Genomic DNA, 20,756 nt, shown 5'->3' on the forward strand with positions numbered 1-20,756 from the left:
TACAAGAAAATTTATGCATGTCTAAATAAAATGTATTAAAGAATAAGAAAGCAACAGAGTCAGCTCCCTGGAATGATGAAATCAAAATATGGTCAATAGTCAAACTTCATAAGGAAAGAAATGTACAAAGGTCAAATAAAAGTAGAAAACAAAACACATGGCAGTAGACAAATGGATCTGCATTCAAGTGCCTAACATAGTCGAATATGATTTTGTGATAAAACCTATTGTAATAGTTAACCGCCAACCACTCAGAAGGCCGAGTATTACGCCTCAAAAGGTACGTTGTCCCAATAGGTTATTGTATTCCCATCTCTCCCAATATCTAAATTACAGCACATACTTGATGTGAGTCACAAGGCCCACCTTTTGAAATATTTTTGTAAAAATCCATAAATACAATACAGTAGCTGTTCAACCTACCAGATGCATTTGACTTATGGTGTGCCATTTGACATGAAACAAAGATCCTATTTTACAGAGTTAATTATTACCATAAACATTTCTACATCAGGTCTTCTATTTACGAAATCAGAATTAAAGTGATCTCTCTGAATTCTCTTCCATACTATAATAAGTTTTCCTGGGCTCACATCAGTGCTAGGTCTTCATCCATCGCCTTCTTTTACAACTTCGTGTCCTTCATTCTACCAGTTCCATAATTACTTTCTTCTCACTAGTTATTTCTCATACCATATAGCATGTCAAAACATTCTCAATCTATTGAATTCTGAGCCTTTTTACAGGCTTCTGGTCACCACTTCTCTCCACCAATTCGTTATTTATAACAGCTAAAGTTTGCAAATTTTCTACATATACATTGCTAACTGAATTTAGTCTTATGATCTTATGGAGCCTTAACATATTACATACAATGGTCAACAAATAAAGGAATACCTGTGATCTACTCATTCCCAAACTATGCTGGCAGCTGAGGCCTTTTAAAATGAAAATCTAAAGTTGTCTGTGAATAAATAATCTGCACACAGCAACACTCACTTCTCTTCCAGCAACCTCTTGGTCATACAAATCCAAGGCTTCTTTCATTTCAAATAATGTAAGAACTTTGCGTATGGAAGCAGTCCCTTTTCCCCAAAGTGTACTCATGGAACCTGTGGATAAATGTGAACATTTTAATATTTTGAACTACTAACTTAATATCTTACATCAGTGCATGAATGCACTCTTACACAATTGTCAAAATAAATGGATGTACTAACAATATAAATGCATTTTAAATTATGTATTCAGCAAGAATCTATATAGTAATTTAACATGAAAACTTTGGTGTTTCCTATCAAACAAATCCCTATTTGACATATGCCTCACCTTGTTGATACGTGATAATAGATCACCATAAACTTAAGCAAATGTTGAACTGAGTGCAAAGCCAATGATATATAACTGGAATAAATTATTGTGTTCTGACAAATTTTTCACTTCACGTGGTGCACTGTAGGCATTACCGAAGGATCTTTGCTACGATCCTTTGGGTCCCTACCTGCACTAGCTTTGTATCCTTCTAATTTACCTCTGCTCCTGCTTCCTTTCTTACCTTTTACTGTCCAACCACTTCTATCTTCTAATTCTTAGTGCAACTGCACCAGGCAATATTTCCCAAGTTCATGAATCCAATCCAATAACGAACTTCAATAATAGCAAGATATTCTTTTTTAATGTATATGTCTAACCTATGGCCTCAAGAATCAAATATGCCATAAAAATGGGACTTTGCATGTTTTGGGAAAAATTTTAATCAATTTAATAAATTAAAGGATTGTTCCTTTTTTAATCAGAAACCTTCCATTTTCATGTGTCAAAAGACTCCATTGACAATGAGGAATTAGATGTCACTATGCAGTGTCCTGCACCATCATTGATAACTTCCTTTAGAGGTTAGTAATTATCTCCACGATGATGTGGTGGAATAGTCTTAGAGGTAGATGTGGATGTAACTGATATGGCTAACTTTGAAAAATCACAGTAAACCACAACCAAAGCACAATACTTAGCATTTTACACAATATCTTAGTTAAAAAACATTACAAGTAGTTCATATATTTGGTGTGATAATCATTCCTTCTTCTTCTTCTTCTTCTTCTTTGTCTACATCTTTTCCCACTTCTATGTGGGGTCGATGTTTCTAGTCAGCTTCCTCCATCTACCTCTGTCCCACACTTCATGATCAGTTAATCCCTTTGATCAAAGGTCATCCTTGATACAGTCCACCCACCTTGTGATAATCATTCATTATCCACTACAATTAATATTGATAACTCTGGGATCTACTTGACCAAACAATAGAGATGTTTCTTGGACATAGTATCTTCCTTTTCTCAACTTATAATGTAACAAGATATCAGCCAACTACGTAGCACACAAATATTATATATTCTGGATGCAATTGATGCCTACCCAACTAGAATATTTTTTTTTCTTATTCATGAGGTTAAGCACTCATCGCAGGACTGCTTAACTCCATGAGTCCAAGTAATAAAGCACTGCAGAACTATGGCAATACTGTAACAGATAACCTTGCTTATAAATGGCAAAGGAAATATGCATTGTATAATTCAATTAAAGGTAAAAGGTAAATACACATCTATATATCAAATAAGCAATCAATTTCTGCAGCACCTAGACTACATAGTGCCTTGAATTCTTACCAAATATACTCTCCGCACTAGAATATCAAAAATGGTTGAGTGGAGACAATTCACAAGTGTTAAGGAGAAGCAAACCCCAGAAAAATATTTCATCTTCCTAAAAGTTAAATTCACTCTTCCAATTCAATCACTTCTTGCCAGTCACAAAAAATTCAAACTCTATTACAGAAATATACTGCAATGGTGAGCAGTTTTATTTTCTTGAGTATTTAAGGGTTCCAGCTTACCATACCTCCAACACCTAAAATATGTTATTTTCATTAGTAAAATAAATTTTTGAATATACTTACCCGATGATCATATAGCTGTCAGCTCTGCTGCCCGACAGAAAAACCTACGGGCGGAATACGCCAGCGATCGCTATACAGGTGGGGGTGTACATCAACAGCGCCATCTGTCGAATAGGTACTCAAGTACTCGATGTCAACACAGAACCAATTTTCTCCTCGGTTCACTGGGTCTCTATTGGGGAGGAAGGGTGGGTCCTTTAATTTATGATCATCGGGTAAGTATATTCAAAAATTTATTTTACTAATGAAAATAACATTTTTCAATATTAAACTTACCCGATGATCATATAGCTGATTCACACCCAGGGGGGTGGGTAGAGACCAGCATATATGTTAACATTAAGAGCTAAGTATTCCGTATTTCACTTTAGCAGTTATTCAAAATAACAAACATAAAATTAATAAGTACCTGGTAAGGAAGTCGACTTGAACAATTACTCTGCCTTTTTAAGTACGTCTTCCTTACTGAGCCTCGCGATCCTCACAGGATGCTGAGCGACTCCTAGGAGCTGAAGTTTGAAGGGCTGCAACCCATACTAAAGGACCTCATCAAAACCTCTAATCTAGGCGCTTCTCAAGAAAGAATTTGACCACCCGCCAAATCAACCAGGATGCGAAAGGCTTCTTAGCCTTCCGGACAACCCAAAAAACAACAATAAAAAGCATTTCAAGAGAAAGATTAAAAAAGGTTATGGGATTATGGGAATGTAGTGGCTGAGCCCTCACCCACTACTGCACTCGCTGCTACGAATGGTCCCAGGGTGTAGCAGTTCTCGTAAAGAGACTGGACATCTTTAAGGTAAAATGATGCGAACACTGACTTGCTTCTCCAATAGGTTGCATCCATTACACTCTGCAGAGATCTGTTTTGTTTGAAGGCCACTGAAGTTGCGACAGCTCTAACTTCATGTGTCCTTACCTTCAGCAAAGCATGGTCCTCCTCATTCAGATGGGAATGAGCTTCTCGAATTAAAAGTCTGATATAACAAGAAACTGCATTCTTCGACATTGGTAAAGAAGGTTTCTTAATGGCGCACCATAAAGCTTCTGATTGTCCACGTAATGGCTTAGTCCTTTTCAAATAGTACTTAAGAGCTCTTACCGGGCATAGTACTCTTTCTTGTTCATTTCCAACCAAATAGGCAAGGCTTGGAATATCGAACGATTTGGGCCAAGGACGAGAAGGAAGTTCGTTTTTGGCTAAAAAACCAAGCTGTAAGGAACATGTAGCCGTTTCAGATGTAAATCCAATGTTCCTGCTGAAGGCGTGTATCTCACTGACTCTTTTAGCTGTTGCTAAGCAGACGAGGAAAAGAGTTTTCAAAGTGAGATCTTTTAAAGAGGCTGATTGAAGTGGTTCGAACCTTGCTGACATAAGGAATCTTAGTACCACGTCTAAGTTCCAACCTGGTGTGGCCAACCGACGCTCCTTCGAGGTCTCAAAAGACTTAAGGAGGTCCTGTAGATCTTTGTTGTTGGAAAGATCCAAGCCTCTGTGATGGAAGACTGCTGCCAACAAGCTTCTGTAACCCTTGATCGTGGGAGCTGAAAGGGATCTTTCCTTCCTTAGGTATAAAAGGAAGTCAGCTATCTGAGTTACAGAGGTACTGGTTGAGGATACTGATTTGGACTTGCACCAGCTTCGGAAGACTTCCCACTTCGACTGGTAGACTTTGAGAGTGGATGTCCTCCTAGCTCTAGCAATCGCTCTGGCTGCTTCCTTCGAAAAGCCTCTAGCTCTCGAGAGTCTTTCGATAGTCTGAAGGCAGTCAGACGAAGAGCGTGGAGGCTTGGGTGTACCTTCTTTACATGCGGCTGACGCAGAAGGTCCACTCTTAGAGGAAGTGTTCTGGGAACGTCTACTAGCCATTGCAGTACCTCGGTGAACCATTCTCTCGCGGGCCAGAGGGGAGCAACCAACGTCAACCTTGTCCCTTCGTGAGAGGCGAACTTCTGCAGTACTCTGTTGACAATCTTGAACGGGGGGAACGCATAAAGGTCTAGATGGGACCAATCCAGAAGAAAGGCATCTATGTGAACTGCTGCTGGGTCCGGAATCGGTGAACAATAATTTGGGAGCCTCTTGGTCATCGAGGTTGCGAACAGATCTATGGTGGGCTGGCCCCACAATGCCCATAGTTTGTTGCATACATTCTTGTGAAGGGTCCACTCTGTTGGGATGATTTGACCCTTCCGGCTGAGGCGGTCTGCCATGACATTCATGTCGCCTTGAATGAACCTCGTTACTAGGGATATGTTTCGATCTCTTGACCAGGTGAGGAGGTCCCTTGCGATCTCGTACAACGTCATCGAATGAGTCCCTCCTTGCTTGGAGATGTACGCCAGGGCTGTGGTGTTGTCGGAGTTCACCTCCACCACCTTGCCTAGAAGGAGGGACTTGAAGCTTCTCAAGGCCAGATGAACTGCCAGTAGCTCCTTGCAGTTGATGTGCAACTCGCTTTGAACCGCATTCCACGTGCCCGAGCATTCCCGACCGTCCAACGTCGCACCCCAGCCCGTGTCCGATGCGTCCGAGAAGAGAAGGTGGTCGGGGGTCTGAACAGCCAGTGGCAGACCCTCCCTGAGGAGAATGTTGTTCTTCCACCAAGTCAGTGACGACTTCATCTTCTCGGAAATAGGAACCGAGACCGCTTCTAGCGTCTTGTCCTTTCTCCAGTGAGCAGCTAAGTGAAATTGAAGGGGGCGGAGGTGGAGTCTCCCTAACGCGATGAACTGGTCCAGTGATGAAAGCGTCCCTATCAGACTCATCCACTGTCTGACTGAACATCGGTCCTTCTTCAGCATGGACTGGATGCATTCTTGGGCTTGACTGATTCTGGGGGCCGACGGAAAAGCCCGAAAAGCTTGACTCTGAATCTCCATTCCTAGGTATACTATAGTTTGGGATGGGACGAGTTGGGACTTTTCTATATTGACCAGGAGACCCAATTCCTTGGTCAGATCTAGAGTCCACTGTAGATTCTCCAGACAGCGACGACTTGACGCAGCTCTTAAAAGCCAGTCGTCCAAATAGAGGGAGGCTCTGATGTTTGCTAAATGCAGGAATTTGGCAATATTCCTCATCAGTTTGGTAAAAACTAGAGGTGCCGTGCTTAGGCCAAAGCACAGGGCTTGGAACTGGTATACAACCTTCCCGAACACGAACCTTAGAAAAGATTGGGAATCTGGGTGGATGGGGACGTGAAAGTAAGCGTCCTTTAGGTCTAACGAGACCATCCAGTCTTCCTTCCTGACCGATGCTAGAACCAACTTTGTCGTCTCCATGGTGAACGTCTGCTTTGTGACAAAGACATTCAGAGAACTGACGTCTAGCACCGGTCTCCACCCTCCTGTCTTCTTCGGCACTAAGAAGAGGCGGTTGTAGAAGCCCGGGGATTGATGGTCCCGGACTATGACTACCGCTCCCTTTTGTAGTAAGAGAGACACCTCTTGCTGTAAAGCTAGTCTCTTGTCCTACTCTCTGTACCTGGGAGAGAGGTTGATGGGAGTCGTTGCTAGATGGGGCTTGCGCAAGAATGGAATCTTGTATCCCTCCCTTAGTAACTTCACAGACTGTACGTCTGCGCCCCTGTTCTCCCAGGCCTGCCAGTAGTTCTTGAGCCTGGCTCCCACTGCTGTCTGAAGAAGGTGGCAGTCAGACTCTGCCTCTAGAGGACTTGGAACCCTTCTTCTTGCTCCCACGTTGACTTCCGGCACGAGCACCTCCTCTGCTGGAGGCTCTGCCACGAAAGGGCGGAATGAACCTTGACGCTGGAGTGTCCATCCTGGGTCTAGGTACGGAGGGCAAAGGGGTGGCTTTGCGTGCGGATGACGCCACCAGGTCATGGGTGTCTTTCTGGATCAAGGAGGCAGCAATCTCCTTGATCAACTCTTCAGGGAAGAGACACTTCGAGAGTGGAGCAAACATAAGCTCCGACTTTTGACATGGGGTGACTCCAGCTGACAAGAAGGAGCAAAGGTGATCTCGCTTCTTGAGGACCCCAGACACGAAAGAAGCCGCAAGCTCACTAGAACCATCCCGTATGGCTTTGTCCATGCAGGACATGATGAGCATGGAAGTTTCCTTATCAGAAGGGGAGGTCTTCCTGCTCAACGCTCCCAAACACCAGTCCAAGAAGTTAAAGACTTCGAATGCGCGGAAAACTCCCTTCATAAGATGGTCCATATCCGAAGGAGTCCAGCAAATCTTGGAGCGTCTCATAGCCAGCCTGCGGGGAGAGTCTACCAGACTTGAGAAGTCGCCCTGGGCAGAGGCAGGAACTCCCAAGCCGAGAACTTCTCCCGTGGCATACCAGACGCTAGATCTGGAAGCAAGCTTGACCGGGGGAAACATGAAGGATGTCTTCCCAAGTTGCTTCTTGGACTGCAACCACTCTCCCAGTACCCTTAAAGCTCTCTTGGACGAGCGAGCGAGTACGAGCTTCGTAAAGGCAGGAGCTGCTGACTGCATGCCCAAAGCGAACTCAGAGGGAGGCGAGCGTGGTGCTGCAGACACAAACTGATCCGGATATAAATCCTTGAACAGCGCAAGCACTTTCCTAAAGTCTAAGGAGGGAGGCGTGGTCTTGGGTTCTTCGATGTCCGAGTGTTGGTCGTCAAGATGTGCAGCTTCGTCATCATCAGAGATACCATCGTCTGAATGTTGAGGAGGAAGAGGCAACGGAGTGGGCTGGACGGCTGAGTCCGGCAGCACGGGTGCATGCGTGGCTGCACTGGACCCAACATCATGCCAATGTTGGTCAGTCTGAGAACTGAGTGGGTGCGCAAAGCGTCTACTCCCGACTGTGGAAGGATAGCGGAGACCACCGTGGGTTGCGGAGGCTGACGCACCGCGTCAAAACATGGCAGCCTAACTCCACCCTCCTGTTGTTGTGGTAGCTCACGCACGGCAACGGAGGGTTCCGTGCGTCTGTGAACGTCAGCATGCGTCTGGCAGGGTCGACTGCGCATGGGTGGAGGAGCTCTCACAGCTGGAGTGTGGGAGCAGGCAGCCTCAGCGACTGCTGGGCGCACAACCGTGGCAGGTTGTAGGCTAACGGGTGCAGCGTCAACCTTCTCCGCACGAAACTCCTGCATAACCGCAGCTAACTGAGTCTGCATAGACTGCAGCAAAGCCCACTTAGGGTCTACAAAAGCGGCAACAGACGGAGTTACTGTCCGTTGTGACTGAGGGTCTAAAACAGCGGGTGCGGCAACAGACGGAGTTACTGCCTGTTGCGGTACCACTTTGCCTCTCTTAGGAGGTGTGCAGTCGTCGGAGGACTGCAGCGAGTCCGAACTGACCCAGTGGCTACACCTGGGCCGTTGGACTAGCTCGGAAGGGACCTTACGTTTAAGAGGCCGTGAGACCTTAGTCCATCGTTTCTGTCGAGAAACCTCTTCCGCAGACGAGGAATGAATGGGCTCACTCGTCTTCTTGTGGGTGGGACGATCTAGGTAAGATACGTCCGAAACCACGGAGGGTACGTCTGTCCGCTGATTAAAGCCTGTCGAACCCTTTGGTCGTACGACATTGCTTCTCCCCTGGGCTTGGGAGCTTGCAAGAGGTCCCGGACTGGGAGGACGACAGGCACGAACAGACGCACCCTCATGCGTAACACTGACACTTTTCACTGCACTGACACTCACTTCACTTCCCACTGCACTTTTACCTTTCAACTCTCTGACGTCAGCCATGAGTTGATTGCGGTCATTCGCCAATGACTCGACTCTCTCACCTAGAGTCTGAATGGCACGCATCATATCTGCCATTGAAGGTTGATGAGAGCTAGCAGGGGGGTCGGGTGCAACCACTACAGGGGAAGGAATAGGTTGAGGGGCATGGGGAGAGGAAAAATCAATTGAGCGAGACGAACTCCTCCTGATCCTATCCTTCTCTAGCCTACGTGCATATTTCAGGAATTCTTGAAACCCGAATTCCGAAAGCCCAGCGCATTCCTCACATCGATCTTCCAATTGACAGGCTTTACCCCTACAATTGGAACAAACGGTGTGCGGATCGATAGAGGCCTTCGGAAGACGCCTTGAACAGTCCCTAGCGCTACATTTCCTGTACTTGGGGACTTGAGAAGGGTCAGACATCTTGAATTAGTCAAAGGGGGGAATTCAAAATCTATCCAAGTCGTCAACAAATAATCCAAAATCCAAAAAAGAATGCAAGGAAGTATTGAAGATAACTTCTGCACAGCGATAGCTAATAACCAGAAATGAATACTTCACCAAATAACGTGAAAATCAATCCAGAAAACAAGAGCGTATTCAGTAGGTCTTGCCGGTGACACGACAGAGAGAAAATTGGTTCTGTGTTGACATCGAGTACTTGAGTACCTACTCGACAGATGGCGCTGTTGATGTACACCCCCACATGTATAGCGATCGCTGGCGTATTCCGCCCGTAGGTTTTTCTGTCGGGCAGCAGAGCTGACAGCTATATGATCATCGGGTAAGTTTAATATTGAAAAAAAACTGATAGTAGACAAACCAAAAAGTTACCTTCTGTCTAAAAGTTACTAATGGTCCTTCAATCTAATAAAAAAACTTCACACACATCTTTGTATAACACAGTTAGCAAACAAATAAACCAGGTCAAAATAATCTCCTTGCTCACACACCAAAGTGCTGAGCTATATAGCATAAATTCATAAATCAAATCAAATAATCTCCCTAACAAGAGGAAACAACACACACTATAAGCTCGCAAACACTTTATAATAAAACTATATACAAAAACAGAACATTTTGAAAGATAATTCATTACAGATGGCAATTTGGAATAAAATTGAGTAAAGAGAGATTTTGTCTGAACAGAAAGAGGGCTACATCTAACTAACTGATCCTATGGTCGGCACATTATTTCACATAGTCCCTTGAATCACTCATCGGCATGAGTAGCAATATTACAAATTTTCAAAGTAAATTGTATTATTCATAGTTATACTAGCTTGAATCCTTTGTTATTATTATTGTTAATTCTTACTAAGCTACAAACCTAGTTGGAAAAGCAGGATGCTATAAGCCCAGGGGCCCCAACAAGGAAAATAGCCCAGTAAGGAAAGGAAACAAGGAAAAATTAAATATTTTAATACGGAGATAGTTTCAGCGCAAGCTGGAGATGGTTGTTAGAATTGTTTAGCGAGTGGTTAAGCTATTGGTGGCAGGTGTGGGTAAGTCTCACCAGTCTGAAAGCTTCGCTTTTGATTTTTAGGCCCAGAACTGAGAGGGATGGTTGAGAAGGGTGGTTGGATTAAAGGACTCAGGATTGTACAGCTGGGAAAAATGATATTTTCCTTATAAAATAAATTTTTGAATATACTTACCTGGTGAATATATAAATAGCTGGCGTCTCCGACGGCCCGACAGATTCCAAAAAACTCGCGAGCGATTGCCATGAAGGTTGCGGGAGTGCCCACCAGCGCCGACTATCGGTCAGATACCACATATACTTCTCAACCTCTCCAGTTCTTCTCAGTCCACAGGGTCTCTAACGGGGAGGAAGGGAGGGCCTTTAATATTATATATTCACCAGGTAAGTATATTCAAAAATTTATTTTATAAGGAAAATATAATTTTTAAATATTAAACTTAGCCGGTTAATATATAAATAGCTGATTCACACCCATGGAGGTGGGTAGAGACCAGTATTATAACAATAAAGGCGTATATGCTCGAGAGTTTTTTGACAAATATCTCATAAAAAACAAACTTAAGTATAGGTACCTGGTAAGGAAGCTGACTCTGATGGTTACTCTGCCTCATTAGTCCGCTTTCCTCACGAAGCCCAGCCATCCTCTCAGGATGCTGAAAGACTCCAAGGGGCTGTTATATCCAGGGGGACCACCCTTATAACAGGACCTCATCCAAACCTTTAATCTTGGCACTCTCAAGAAAACAACCTTTGACCACCCGTCAAATCAAAAAGATTGCGAAAGACTTCTTAGTCTCCCGTACAACCCAAAATAGGATTAAAAATTTCAAGAGAAGATTAAAAGGATATTGGAATTAGGGGAATGTAGTGGCAGAACCCTCACTCACTACTGCACTCGCTGCAACGAATGGACCCAGTGTGTAGCAGTCCTCATAAAGAGTCTGGACGTCTTTCAAGTAAAATGAAGCAAACACTGACTTGCTCCTCCAAAAGGTCGCGTCCATAATACTTCGAAGGGATCGATTTTGCTTAAACGCCACCGAAGTTGCTACAGCCCTAACTTCGTGAGCCTTGACCTTAAGCAAATTACGATCCTTCTCGCTTATATGAGAGTGTGCCTCCCAGATTAAAAGTCTAATAAAGTAAGATAAAGCATTCTTAGACATGGGCAACGAGGGCTTTTTAACGGAGCACCATAAAGCCTCAGAGCAACCTCGTAAAGGTTTCGTTCTAGATAAGTAAAACTTAAGAGCTCTAACGGGGCACAGCACTCTTTCAACTTCATCACCTACGATCTCCGAAAGACTAGGTATCTCAAATGATTTAGGCCAAGGGCGAGACAGAAGTTCATTCTTGGCCAAAAAGCCCAGTTGAAGAGAACATATAGCTTTCTCTGCTGCGAAGCCGATGTTCTTACTAAAAGCATGGATCTCACTGACCCTCTTAGCCGAGGCCAAGCTAACCAGAAAGAGTGTCTTGAGGGTGAGATCCTTCAGGGAGGCTGAATTTAACGGCTCAAACCTGTCCGACATTAGGAACCGTAGGACCACGTCCAAGTTCCAAGCAGGAGCGGAAATACGACGCTCCTTAGAGGTCTCGAAAGACTTAAGGAGATCTTGAAGATCTTTGTTATTCGAAAGATCCAAGCCTCTATGCCTGAAAACAGAGGCCAACATATTTCTGTAGCCCTTAATGGTGGAAACAGAAAGGGAGCGACTGCTTCTCAGATATAAGAGAAAGTCCGCAATTTGCGCTACAGAGGTACTGGAGGAGGAAATAGAGGAGGACTTGCACCAGTCTCTAAACACCTCCCACTTTGACTGGTAGAGCTTGATGGTAGAGGCTCTCCTAGCCCTCGCGATCACTCTGGCTGCCTCCTTCGAAAATCCTCGAGCTCTTGAGAGTCTTTCGATAGTCTGAAGGCAGTCAGACGAAGCACGGGGAGGCTTTGATGAAGTCTCTTTACGTGAGGCTGCCGTAAGAGATCCACCCGTAACGGAAGAGTCCTTGGGACGTCCACCAGCCATAGAAGTACCTCTGTGAACCACTCTCTCGCGGGCCAGAGGGGAGCAACCAACGTCAATCTGGTCCCTTCGTGAGAGGCGAACTTCTGCAAAACCTTGTTGAGGATCTTGAACGGAGAAAAGGCGTAAGCGTCCAGGTGAGACCAGTCCAACAGAAAGGCATCTATGTGGGCCGCCTCCGGATCTGGGACTGGAGAGCAATACGTTGGGAGCCTTTTGGTCAGCGAGGTCGCAAAGAGATCGATGGTGGGCTGACCCCAAGTCATCCAAAGTCTCCTGCACACATCCTTGTGGAGGGACCACTCCGTCGGGATCACCTGACCTCTTCGACTGAGACAGTCCGCCAAGACATTCAACTTCCCTTGGACGAACCTCGTCAAAAGAGAGATGTTTCGATCCTTTGACCAAATGAGGAGGTCCCTTGCGATGACGAAAAGAGCGTGGGAGTGAGTGCCTCCTTGCTTCGAGATGTAAGCCAAGGCCATGGTGTTGTCCGCATTCTCTTCTACCACCTTGTTTCGAAGCAGACTCGAAATTCCTCAAAGCCAAATGCACTGCCAACAGCTCCTTGCAGTTGATGTGAAGGCTCCTCTGAACTACAGTCCAAAGACCCGAGCATTCCAGAATGTCCAGAGTCGCACCCCAACCCAAATCCGACGCGTCTGAAAATAACACATGGTTTGGGTTCTTGACAGCCAGAGACAGGCCTTCTCGAAGTTTTATATTCTCGTCCCACCAGGCCAGGCAAGTCTTGACTGGTCCGGAGATCGGAATCGAGACCTCCTCCAAAGTTTTCTCCTTGTTCCAATGGTATTCTAGGTGAAACTGGAGAGGGCGTAGGTGAAGTCTCCCTAGAGAAATAAACTGTTCCAGGGATGAAAGCATCCCTAGGAGGCTCATCCAGCTTCTCACAGAGCAACAGTCTTTCTCTAGCATGAGACGGACTTTTAGCAAAGCCTGCTCGATCCTGTTGGCAGACGGAAAAGCCCGAAAAGCTAGACTCTGTATCTCCATCCCCAAATAGAGAATCGTTTGGGAGGGAGTCAGCTGACACTTCTCCATGTTCACCAAGAGGCCCAACTCCTTCGCAAGATCCAAAGTCCACTGTAGGTCCTGCAGACAGTGATGACGGGACAACGCTCTGAGCAACCAGTCGTCCAGGTACAGGGAGGCTCTGATCCCCGACAAATGTAGGAACTTTGCTACATTTCTCATTATCCTCGGAAACACAAGAGGAGCAGTGCTGAGGCCGAAGCACAGTGCTCGGAATTGGTACACCACATTCCTGTATATGAACCTTAGATAAGGTTGAGAGTCTGGATGTATCGGAATGTGGAAATACGCATCCTGCAAGTCGAGAGAGACCATCCAGTCTCCCTCTCTGAATGCTGCTAGGACGGATTTGGTGGTCTCCATCGTAAATTTTGTTTTGACAACAAAAACGTTGAGAGCACTGACATCCAGCACCGGCCTCCACCCTCCTGAGTTCTTTGGGACCAGGAAGAGACGGTTGTAAAAACCTGGGGATTGATGGTCCGAGACTTTTACCACCGCCCCCTTCTCTAACAACTGAGACACTTGCAGCTGTAATGCCTGTCTCTTCGCCTCCTCTCGATACCTGGGAGAGAGGTCTAACGGATGGTTTACTAGAGGAGGACTCCGTACAAAAGGGATTTTGTAACCCTCCTTTAGCAGCAAAACAGACTCCCGGTCTGCACCCCTCTTCTCCCAGGCCTGCCAGAAGTTGGTCAATCTGGCACCTACTGCTGTCTGAGGACGTGGGAAGTCAGACTTTACCACGGGAGGACTTAGATCCTCTCTTTTTACCTCACTTACTATCTGCCCGAGAGCCTCCCTTACTGGGAGCTCTGCCACGAAAAGGCGGTATGAACCTTGTCGCTGGAGTGTCAAATTTAGGTCTGTTGACGAAAGCGGACGAAGGAACAGCCTTACGAGCAGACGTGGCCATCAAATCATGAGTATCTATTTGTACCAGAGAAGCTGCAATATCCCTGATAAGCTGCTGCGGGAACAGGGCGGACGACAACGATGCAAAGAGGAGCTCTGACCTTTGACAAGGAGTGACACCCGCAGATAGAAAAGAGCAAAGAGTCTCTCTCTTCTTAAAAACTCCTGCCGCGAAAGTAGCAGCAAGTTCATTCGAGCCGTCTCTAATAGCCTTGTCCATGCAGGACATAATTTGAACAGGGGCCTCACGGTCCGCAATCTTTCTACTCAAGGCCCCCAGCGTCCAATCCAAAAAGTTGAAAACCTCAAAGGCCCGATAAATCCCTTTGAGGAGATGATCAAGGTCTGAGGATGACCAGCAAACCTTCGAGCGCCTCATGGCCAGAAGACGAAGAGCGTCTACGAGACTTGAGAAGTCTCCCTGGGCAGAGGCAGGTACTCCCAAGCCGAGAACTTTCCCCGTGTCGTACCAGACGCTCGCACGAGAAGCCAGTTTGAAAGGAGGGAAAGGAAAAGCTGACTTCCCAAACTCCCCTTGGTCATTAACCAGTCACCCAATAAACGCAAAGCTCTCTTAGAATAGCGAGAGAGTACTAACTTAGTGAATGACGGAGCCGCAGAGGAAAGGCCCAGCGTGAACTCAGATGTGGGGTGAACGAGGAGCAGCAGACACAAAATGATTAGGAAACAGGTCCTTAAAAATCAGCATGATCTTTTTAAAATCAAGAGAGGGCTGAGCAACCCTAGGGCCCTCTCCCTCCGAAAGAGTCCCCAAAGGAACATCAGGCGGAAGGAGATCAACGACTTCCTCATCGGAAGGAACCTCATCCGACAACTGCCGAGTCTCGCTATACGGAGAGACATGTCGAGGAGGCAACGCTTGACAGGCTATGTCAACATGCGATGGAGCCACAACAGCAGCTGCGGCAACAATGTCACGCCGAGGCTGCGAAGACTGAACGTCTTGAGACTGACAAAAAACTACAGTCTGGGTCGACTGCCGCTCAACGTCACGTCGAGACTGCATCGACTGCAGGATTTGGGTCGAAACAACAACACTCGACTGCGGTGACTGACGCTCAGCGTCACGTCGGGGCAACGGAGCCGGCCGACGAACGTCAAGTCGAGACTGCGGCGACAGCAGCTGAACGTTACCTTGAGACTGCGGCACAAGGGGTTCGACGTCACGGGACTGACGTGAATGACGAGGAACACGATCAGAATCGCGTTTAACAGCACTAACGTTAGTGCTAACATCGTAAGGACGAGAAAACACTCGTTTAGGCGGTTGAATGTCAGAGCTACGTTTATCGGACTGGCGAACCGCAAGCAAAGGATCTTTACGAACCTGCTCATGCTCATGAACTTCCATCAAAGATGAGAGTTTAGACTGCATGTCCTGCAGGACACTCCCCTTCGGATCAACGGGAGTCGGAACGGGCAGTGACGTCGGCAACGTCTGTGTAGGCAAAACATCGTATTGCACGAAACCCTCGGACTCCGGGTCGCGCTTACGTTTGATAGGCGAACAGTCATCCGATGACTGAAAGTGGTCAGAGCTGCCCCAATGGCTACAGCCAGGACGCTGGACCTGTCCTGAAGGGACTGACTTGCGCTTTGAGGGTCTAGAAACCTTTCGCCAAGGTTTCTTAAGCGGCAAATCGTCGGACGACGAGGAGAACCGAGTCTCCCCCGTCTTATGGTAAGGACGTTCTTGATGAGAAACGTCTGATACCTTAGAGGGAACGTCTGAACGTTGGTTAAAGCCTCTCACTCCCTTACGTCCTACGACATTCCTTCTCCCTGGTGCAGGGGAGCCAGAAAGAGGTCTCGGACTAGGGGAGTGACAAGCACGAACAGACGAACCCTCAGTCACAACACTAAACACATTTTGCGCACTTTCCACTTTACCACTTTGACTATTTAATAGCTTAACATTGGACATAAGCTGGTTCCTGTCCGAGGCTAAGGATTCAACCTTCTCACCTAAAGCTTGAATAGCTAAAAACATATCCCGCATTGAAGGTTCATGAGTGCCAGTAGGGGGTTCAGGAGCTACTACTACAGGGGAAGGATTAGGTTCAGGGGCATGGGAGGAGGAAAGTTCTAAAGATCTAGATGAGCTTCTCCTCACCCTATCTCTTTCTAGTTTATGAGTATACTTTTCATACTCTAGCCACTCGAAATAAGACAAAACCACACACTCCTTACACCTATCTCCTAACTGGCAGGATTTACCCCGGCAATTAGCACAAACAGTATGAGGGTCGATAGAGGCTTTCGGAAGACGTTTGTTACAATCTTTCGCACATTTGCGATACACAGGAGAAGGGTCAGCCATTACGAAAACCAGAGAAAGTCCACAGGAAAGCCAAGATCATCAACAAAATTCAAAACAAAAAAGGATTCAAGAGTTTTATTGAAGAAAACAAACCAGCACAGCGAAAGCCCAATAAAACCCAAAACAAAGTACTTCACCAATTTGGTAGAAAACTCGAGGTCTAGAGTGAGTGGAACCAATGTAGCCGGTAAGACCGACAGAGAAGAACTGGAGAGGTTGATAAGTATATGTGGTATCTGACCGATAGTCAGCGCTGGTGGGCACACCCGCAACCTTCATGGCGATCGCTCGCGAGTTTTTTGGAATCTATCGGGCCGTCGGAGACGCCAGCTATTTATATATTCACCGGCTAAGTTTAATATTTAAAAATACAAATTACTTTAAAGATTTGATTTGTTACTATGTGACATACAAACCATTGTCCTTTAATAGAAAGACTCACTGGTTGGTTGGTTAGAAGTCTCCTTAGAACCAAACTGGATGGTTCATTTTCTTCTCTAGAAGTATGCAACAGCTTGGTCATATACAAGAGCAAAGTGGTGACTTCAGCAACTTCCTAACTGTCTTTCATAGTGATGAGAAGGCTGATAAGACCTGGTCTGTACATGGGGACATGTACTAAGTCAAATGAAGAAACACTTCCCCTATGGGGATATCAGTTTGGTTGAAACGAATTGAATTTAAAATTTAGGCCTTAAGTCAAGCACTGGGGCATCAAAGGCCATTCAGCGCTATACAATGCAAATTAATCAATCATACCCGTACACCACTTGGTAACATTTTAAGCTATAAAAACAATAACACTACTTTCATACAATAACACATCTAAATGTGAAATAAGGGATTAAAAGGATTAAATATGTTATTTTCATAATAAAATAAATTTTTGAATATACTTACCCGGTGATTATAATAGCTGCAACTCTGTTGCTCGACAGAAAACTCTAAGGTAAAACTCGCCAGCGATCGCTGCACAGGTTGCGGGTGTGCCCAACAGCGCCATCTGTTGTCCAGATACCCAGTACTCAATGTAAACAAAGACTCAATTTTCTCCTCGTTCCACTGCGTCTCTATTGGGGAGGAAGGGAGGGTCCTTTAATTTATAATCACCGGGTAAGTATATTCAAAAATTTATTTTATTATCAAAATAACATTTTTCAATATTTAACTTAGCCGGTGATTATAATAGCTGATTCACACCCAGGGGGGTGGGTAGAGACCAGCAATATATGTTTACATTATTATGAGCTAAGAGTTTTTATTTCATTTTAGAAGTTATCAAAATAACAAAAACAAAATAAATAGGTACCTGGTAAGGAAGTCGACTTGAACAATTACTCTGCCTTTTTAAGTACGTCTTCCTTACGGAGCCTCGCGATCCTCTTAGGATGCTGATCGACCCCTAGGATCTGAAGTATCAAGGGTTGCAACCCATACAACAGGACCTCATCAAAACCCCTAATCTAGGCGCTCTCAAGAAATGACTTTGACCACCCGCCAAATCAACCAGGATGCGAAAGGCTTCTTAGCCTTCCGTACAACCCAAAAAACAACAATAAAAACATTTCAAGAGAAAGATTAAAAGGTTATGGAATTAGGGAATTGTAGTGGTTGAGCCCTCACCCACTACTGCACTCGCTGCTACGAATGGTCCCAGGGTGTAGCAGTCCTCGTAAAGAGACTGGACATCCTTAAGATAAAAAAAAGGCGAACACTGACTTGCTTCTCCAATAGGTTGCGTCCATTATACTTCGCAGAGATCTATTTTGTTTAAAGGCCACGGAAGTTGCAACAGCTCTAACTTCGTGTGTCCTTACCTTCAGCAATGCTTGGTCTTCCTCACTCAGATGGGAATGAGCTTCTCGTATTAACAGTCTGACAAAATAGGATAAAGCATTCTTTGACATAGGCAAAGATGGTTTCTTAACTGAACACCATAAAGCTTCAGAAAGGCCTCGTAAAGGTTTAGTTCGTTTTAAATAGAACTTAAGAGCTCTCACAGGGCATAAGACTCTTTCTAGTTCATTGCCTACCATATTCGATAAGCTGGGAATATCGAACGATTTCGGCCAAGGTCGAGAAGGCAGCTCGTTTTTGGTTAAAAAACCAAGTTGTAGTGAACATGTAGCCTTTTCTGACGAAAATCCGATGTTCTTGCTGAAGGCATGAATCTCACTGACTCTTTTAGCTGTGGCTAAGCATACCAGGAAAAGAGTCTTTAAGGTGAGATCTTTCAGGGAGGCTGATTGTAGCGGCTCGAACCTGTCTGACATAAGGAATCTTAGTACCACGTCTAAATTCCAACCAGGCGTAACCAAACGACGCTCCTTCGTGGTCTCAAAAGACTTAAGGAGGTCCTGTAGATCTTTATTGTTGGAAAGATCTAAGCCTCTGTGACGGAAGACTGATGCCAACATGCTTCTGTAACCCTTGATAGCGGGAGCTGAAAGTGATCGTTCTTTCCTCAGGTATAAGAGGAAGTCAGCTATTTGAGTTACAGAGGTACTGGTCGAGGATATAGATACTGACTTGCACCAGTTTCGGAAGACTTCCCACTTCGATTGGTAGACTCTAAGGGTGGATGTTCTCCTTGCTCTTGCAATCGCACTGGCTGCCTCCTTCGAAAAGCCTCTAGCTCTCGAGAGTCTTTCGATAGTCTGAAGGCAGTCAGACGAAGAGCGTGGAGGCTTTGGTGTACCTTCTTTATGTGTGGCTGACGTAGAAGGTCCACCCTTAGAGGAAGACTTCTGGGAACGTCTACTAGCCATCGAAGTACCTCGGTGAACCATTCTCTCGCGGGCCAGAGGGGAGCAACTAGCGTCAACCTTGTCCCTTCGTGAGAGGCGAACTTCTGCAGTACCTTGTTGACAATCTTGAACGGTGGGAATGCGTATAGATCTAGATGCGACCAATCTAGGAGAAAGGCATCTATATGAACTGCTGCTGGGTCCGGGATTGGTGAGCAATATATTGGGAGCCTCTTGGTCATCGAGGTTGCAAAGAGATCTATGGTTGGTTGGCCCCAAGTGGCCCAAAGTCTCTTGCATACATCCTTGTGGAGGGTCCATTCTGTTGGAATTACTTGTCCCTTCCGACTGAGACAATCTGCCATGACATTCATGTTGCCTTGGATGAACCTCGTAACTAGTGATATGTTTTGACCTTTTGACCAGATGAGCAGGTCCCTTGCGATCTCGTACAACGTCAGTGAGTGGGTCCCTCCTTGCTTGGAGATGTACGCCAAGGCAGTGGTGTTGTCCGAGTTCACCTCTACCACTTTGCCTTGAAGGAGAGACTTGAAGCTTTTCAAGGCCAGATGCACTGCCAGTAGCTCCTTGCAGTTGATATGCATTATCCTTTGACTCGAGTTCCATAGTCCCGAACATTCCCGACCGTCTAATGTCGCGCCCCAGCCTACGTCCGATGCGTCCGAGAAGAGAACGTGGTTGGGAGTCTGAACAGCCAGGGGAAGACCCTCTCTTAGGCTGATACTGTCCTTCCACCAAGTCAGGCAAGACTTCATCTTCTCGGAAATGGGGATCGAGACCGCTTCCAGCGTCTTGTCCTTTTTCCAGTGAAATGCTAGGTGAAATTGAAGAGGACGGAGGTGTAGTCTTCCTAATGACACAAACTGTTCCAGGGATGATAGCGTCCCTATTAGACTCATCCACTTCCTGACTGAACATTGTTCCTTCTTCAGCATGTTCTGGATGCATAACTGGGCTTGGCTTGTTCTGGGGGCCGACGGAAAAGCCCGAAAAGCTAGACTGTGAATCTCCATCCCTAAATACACAATAGTTTGGGATGGGACCACTTGTGACTTTTCCATATTGACAAGGAGACCCAATTCCTTGGTCAGATCTAGAGTCCACTTTAGATCCTTCAGACAGCGACGACTGGAAGAAGCTCTGAGAAGCCAGTCGTCCAAATAGAGGGAGGCTCAGATGTCCGCTATATGAAGGAATTTGGCTACATTCCTCATCAGCCTCGTAAACACAAGAGGAGCTGTGCTTAGGCCAAAGCACAGGGCCCGAAACTGGTATACAACCTTTTCGAAAACGAATCTCAGAAAAGGTTGGGAGTCCGGGTGGATGGGGACGTGGAAGTAGGCGTCCCTTAGGTCTAAAGAGACCATCCAGTCTTCCCTTCTGACCGCTGCTAGAACCGACTTTGTGGTCTCCATGGAGAACGTCTGCTTTGTGACAAAGACATTCAGAGCACTGACGTCTAGCACCGGCCTCCACCCTCCTGTCTTCTTTGAAACCAAGAAGAGGCGGTTGTAGAATCCCGGGGTTTGCTGGT

General features: G+C 45.8%; 1 protein-coding gene and 1 long non-coding RNA gene across 2 annotated transcripts in view; both read right to left on the minus strand.

Moving 5' to 3' along the window:
- Positions 1-20,756, minus strand: part of LOC137650244 (uncharacterized) — a 473,662-nt gene that overhangs the window by 60,334 nt on the left and 392,572 nt on the right. The window lies entirely within an intron of this gene.
- LOC137650238 (uncharacterized) overlaps positions 1-20,756 on the minus strand; it is a 101,794-nt gene that overhangs the window by 3,107 nt on the left and 77,931 nt on the right. The window contains exon 7 of the mRNA XM_068383513.1: positions 1,000-1,112. Within this exon, the coding sequence (XP_068239614.1) occupies positions 1,000-1,112 (113 nt within the window). The remainder of the gene's footprint in view (positions 1-999; positions 1,113-20,756) is intronic.

This window comes from Palaemon carinicauda, chromosome 11 (genome assembly GCF_036898095.1).
Source record: "Palaemon carinicauda isolate YSFRI2023 chromosome 11, ASM3689809v2, whole genome shotgun sequence".
NCBI lineage: Eukaryota > Metazoa > Arthropoda > Malacostraca > Decapoda > Palaemonidae > Palaemon > Palaemon carinicauda.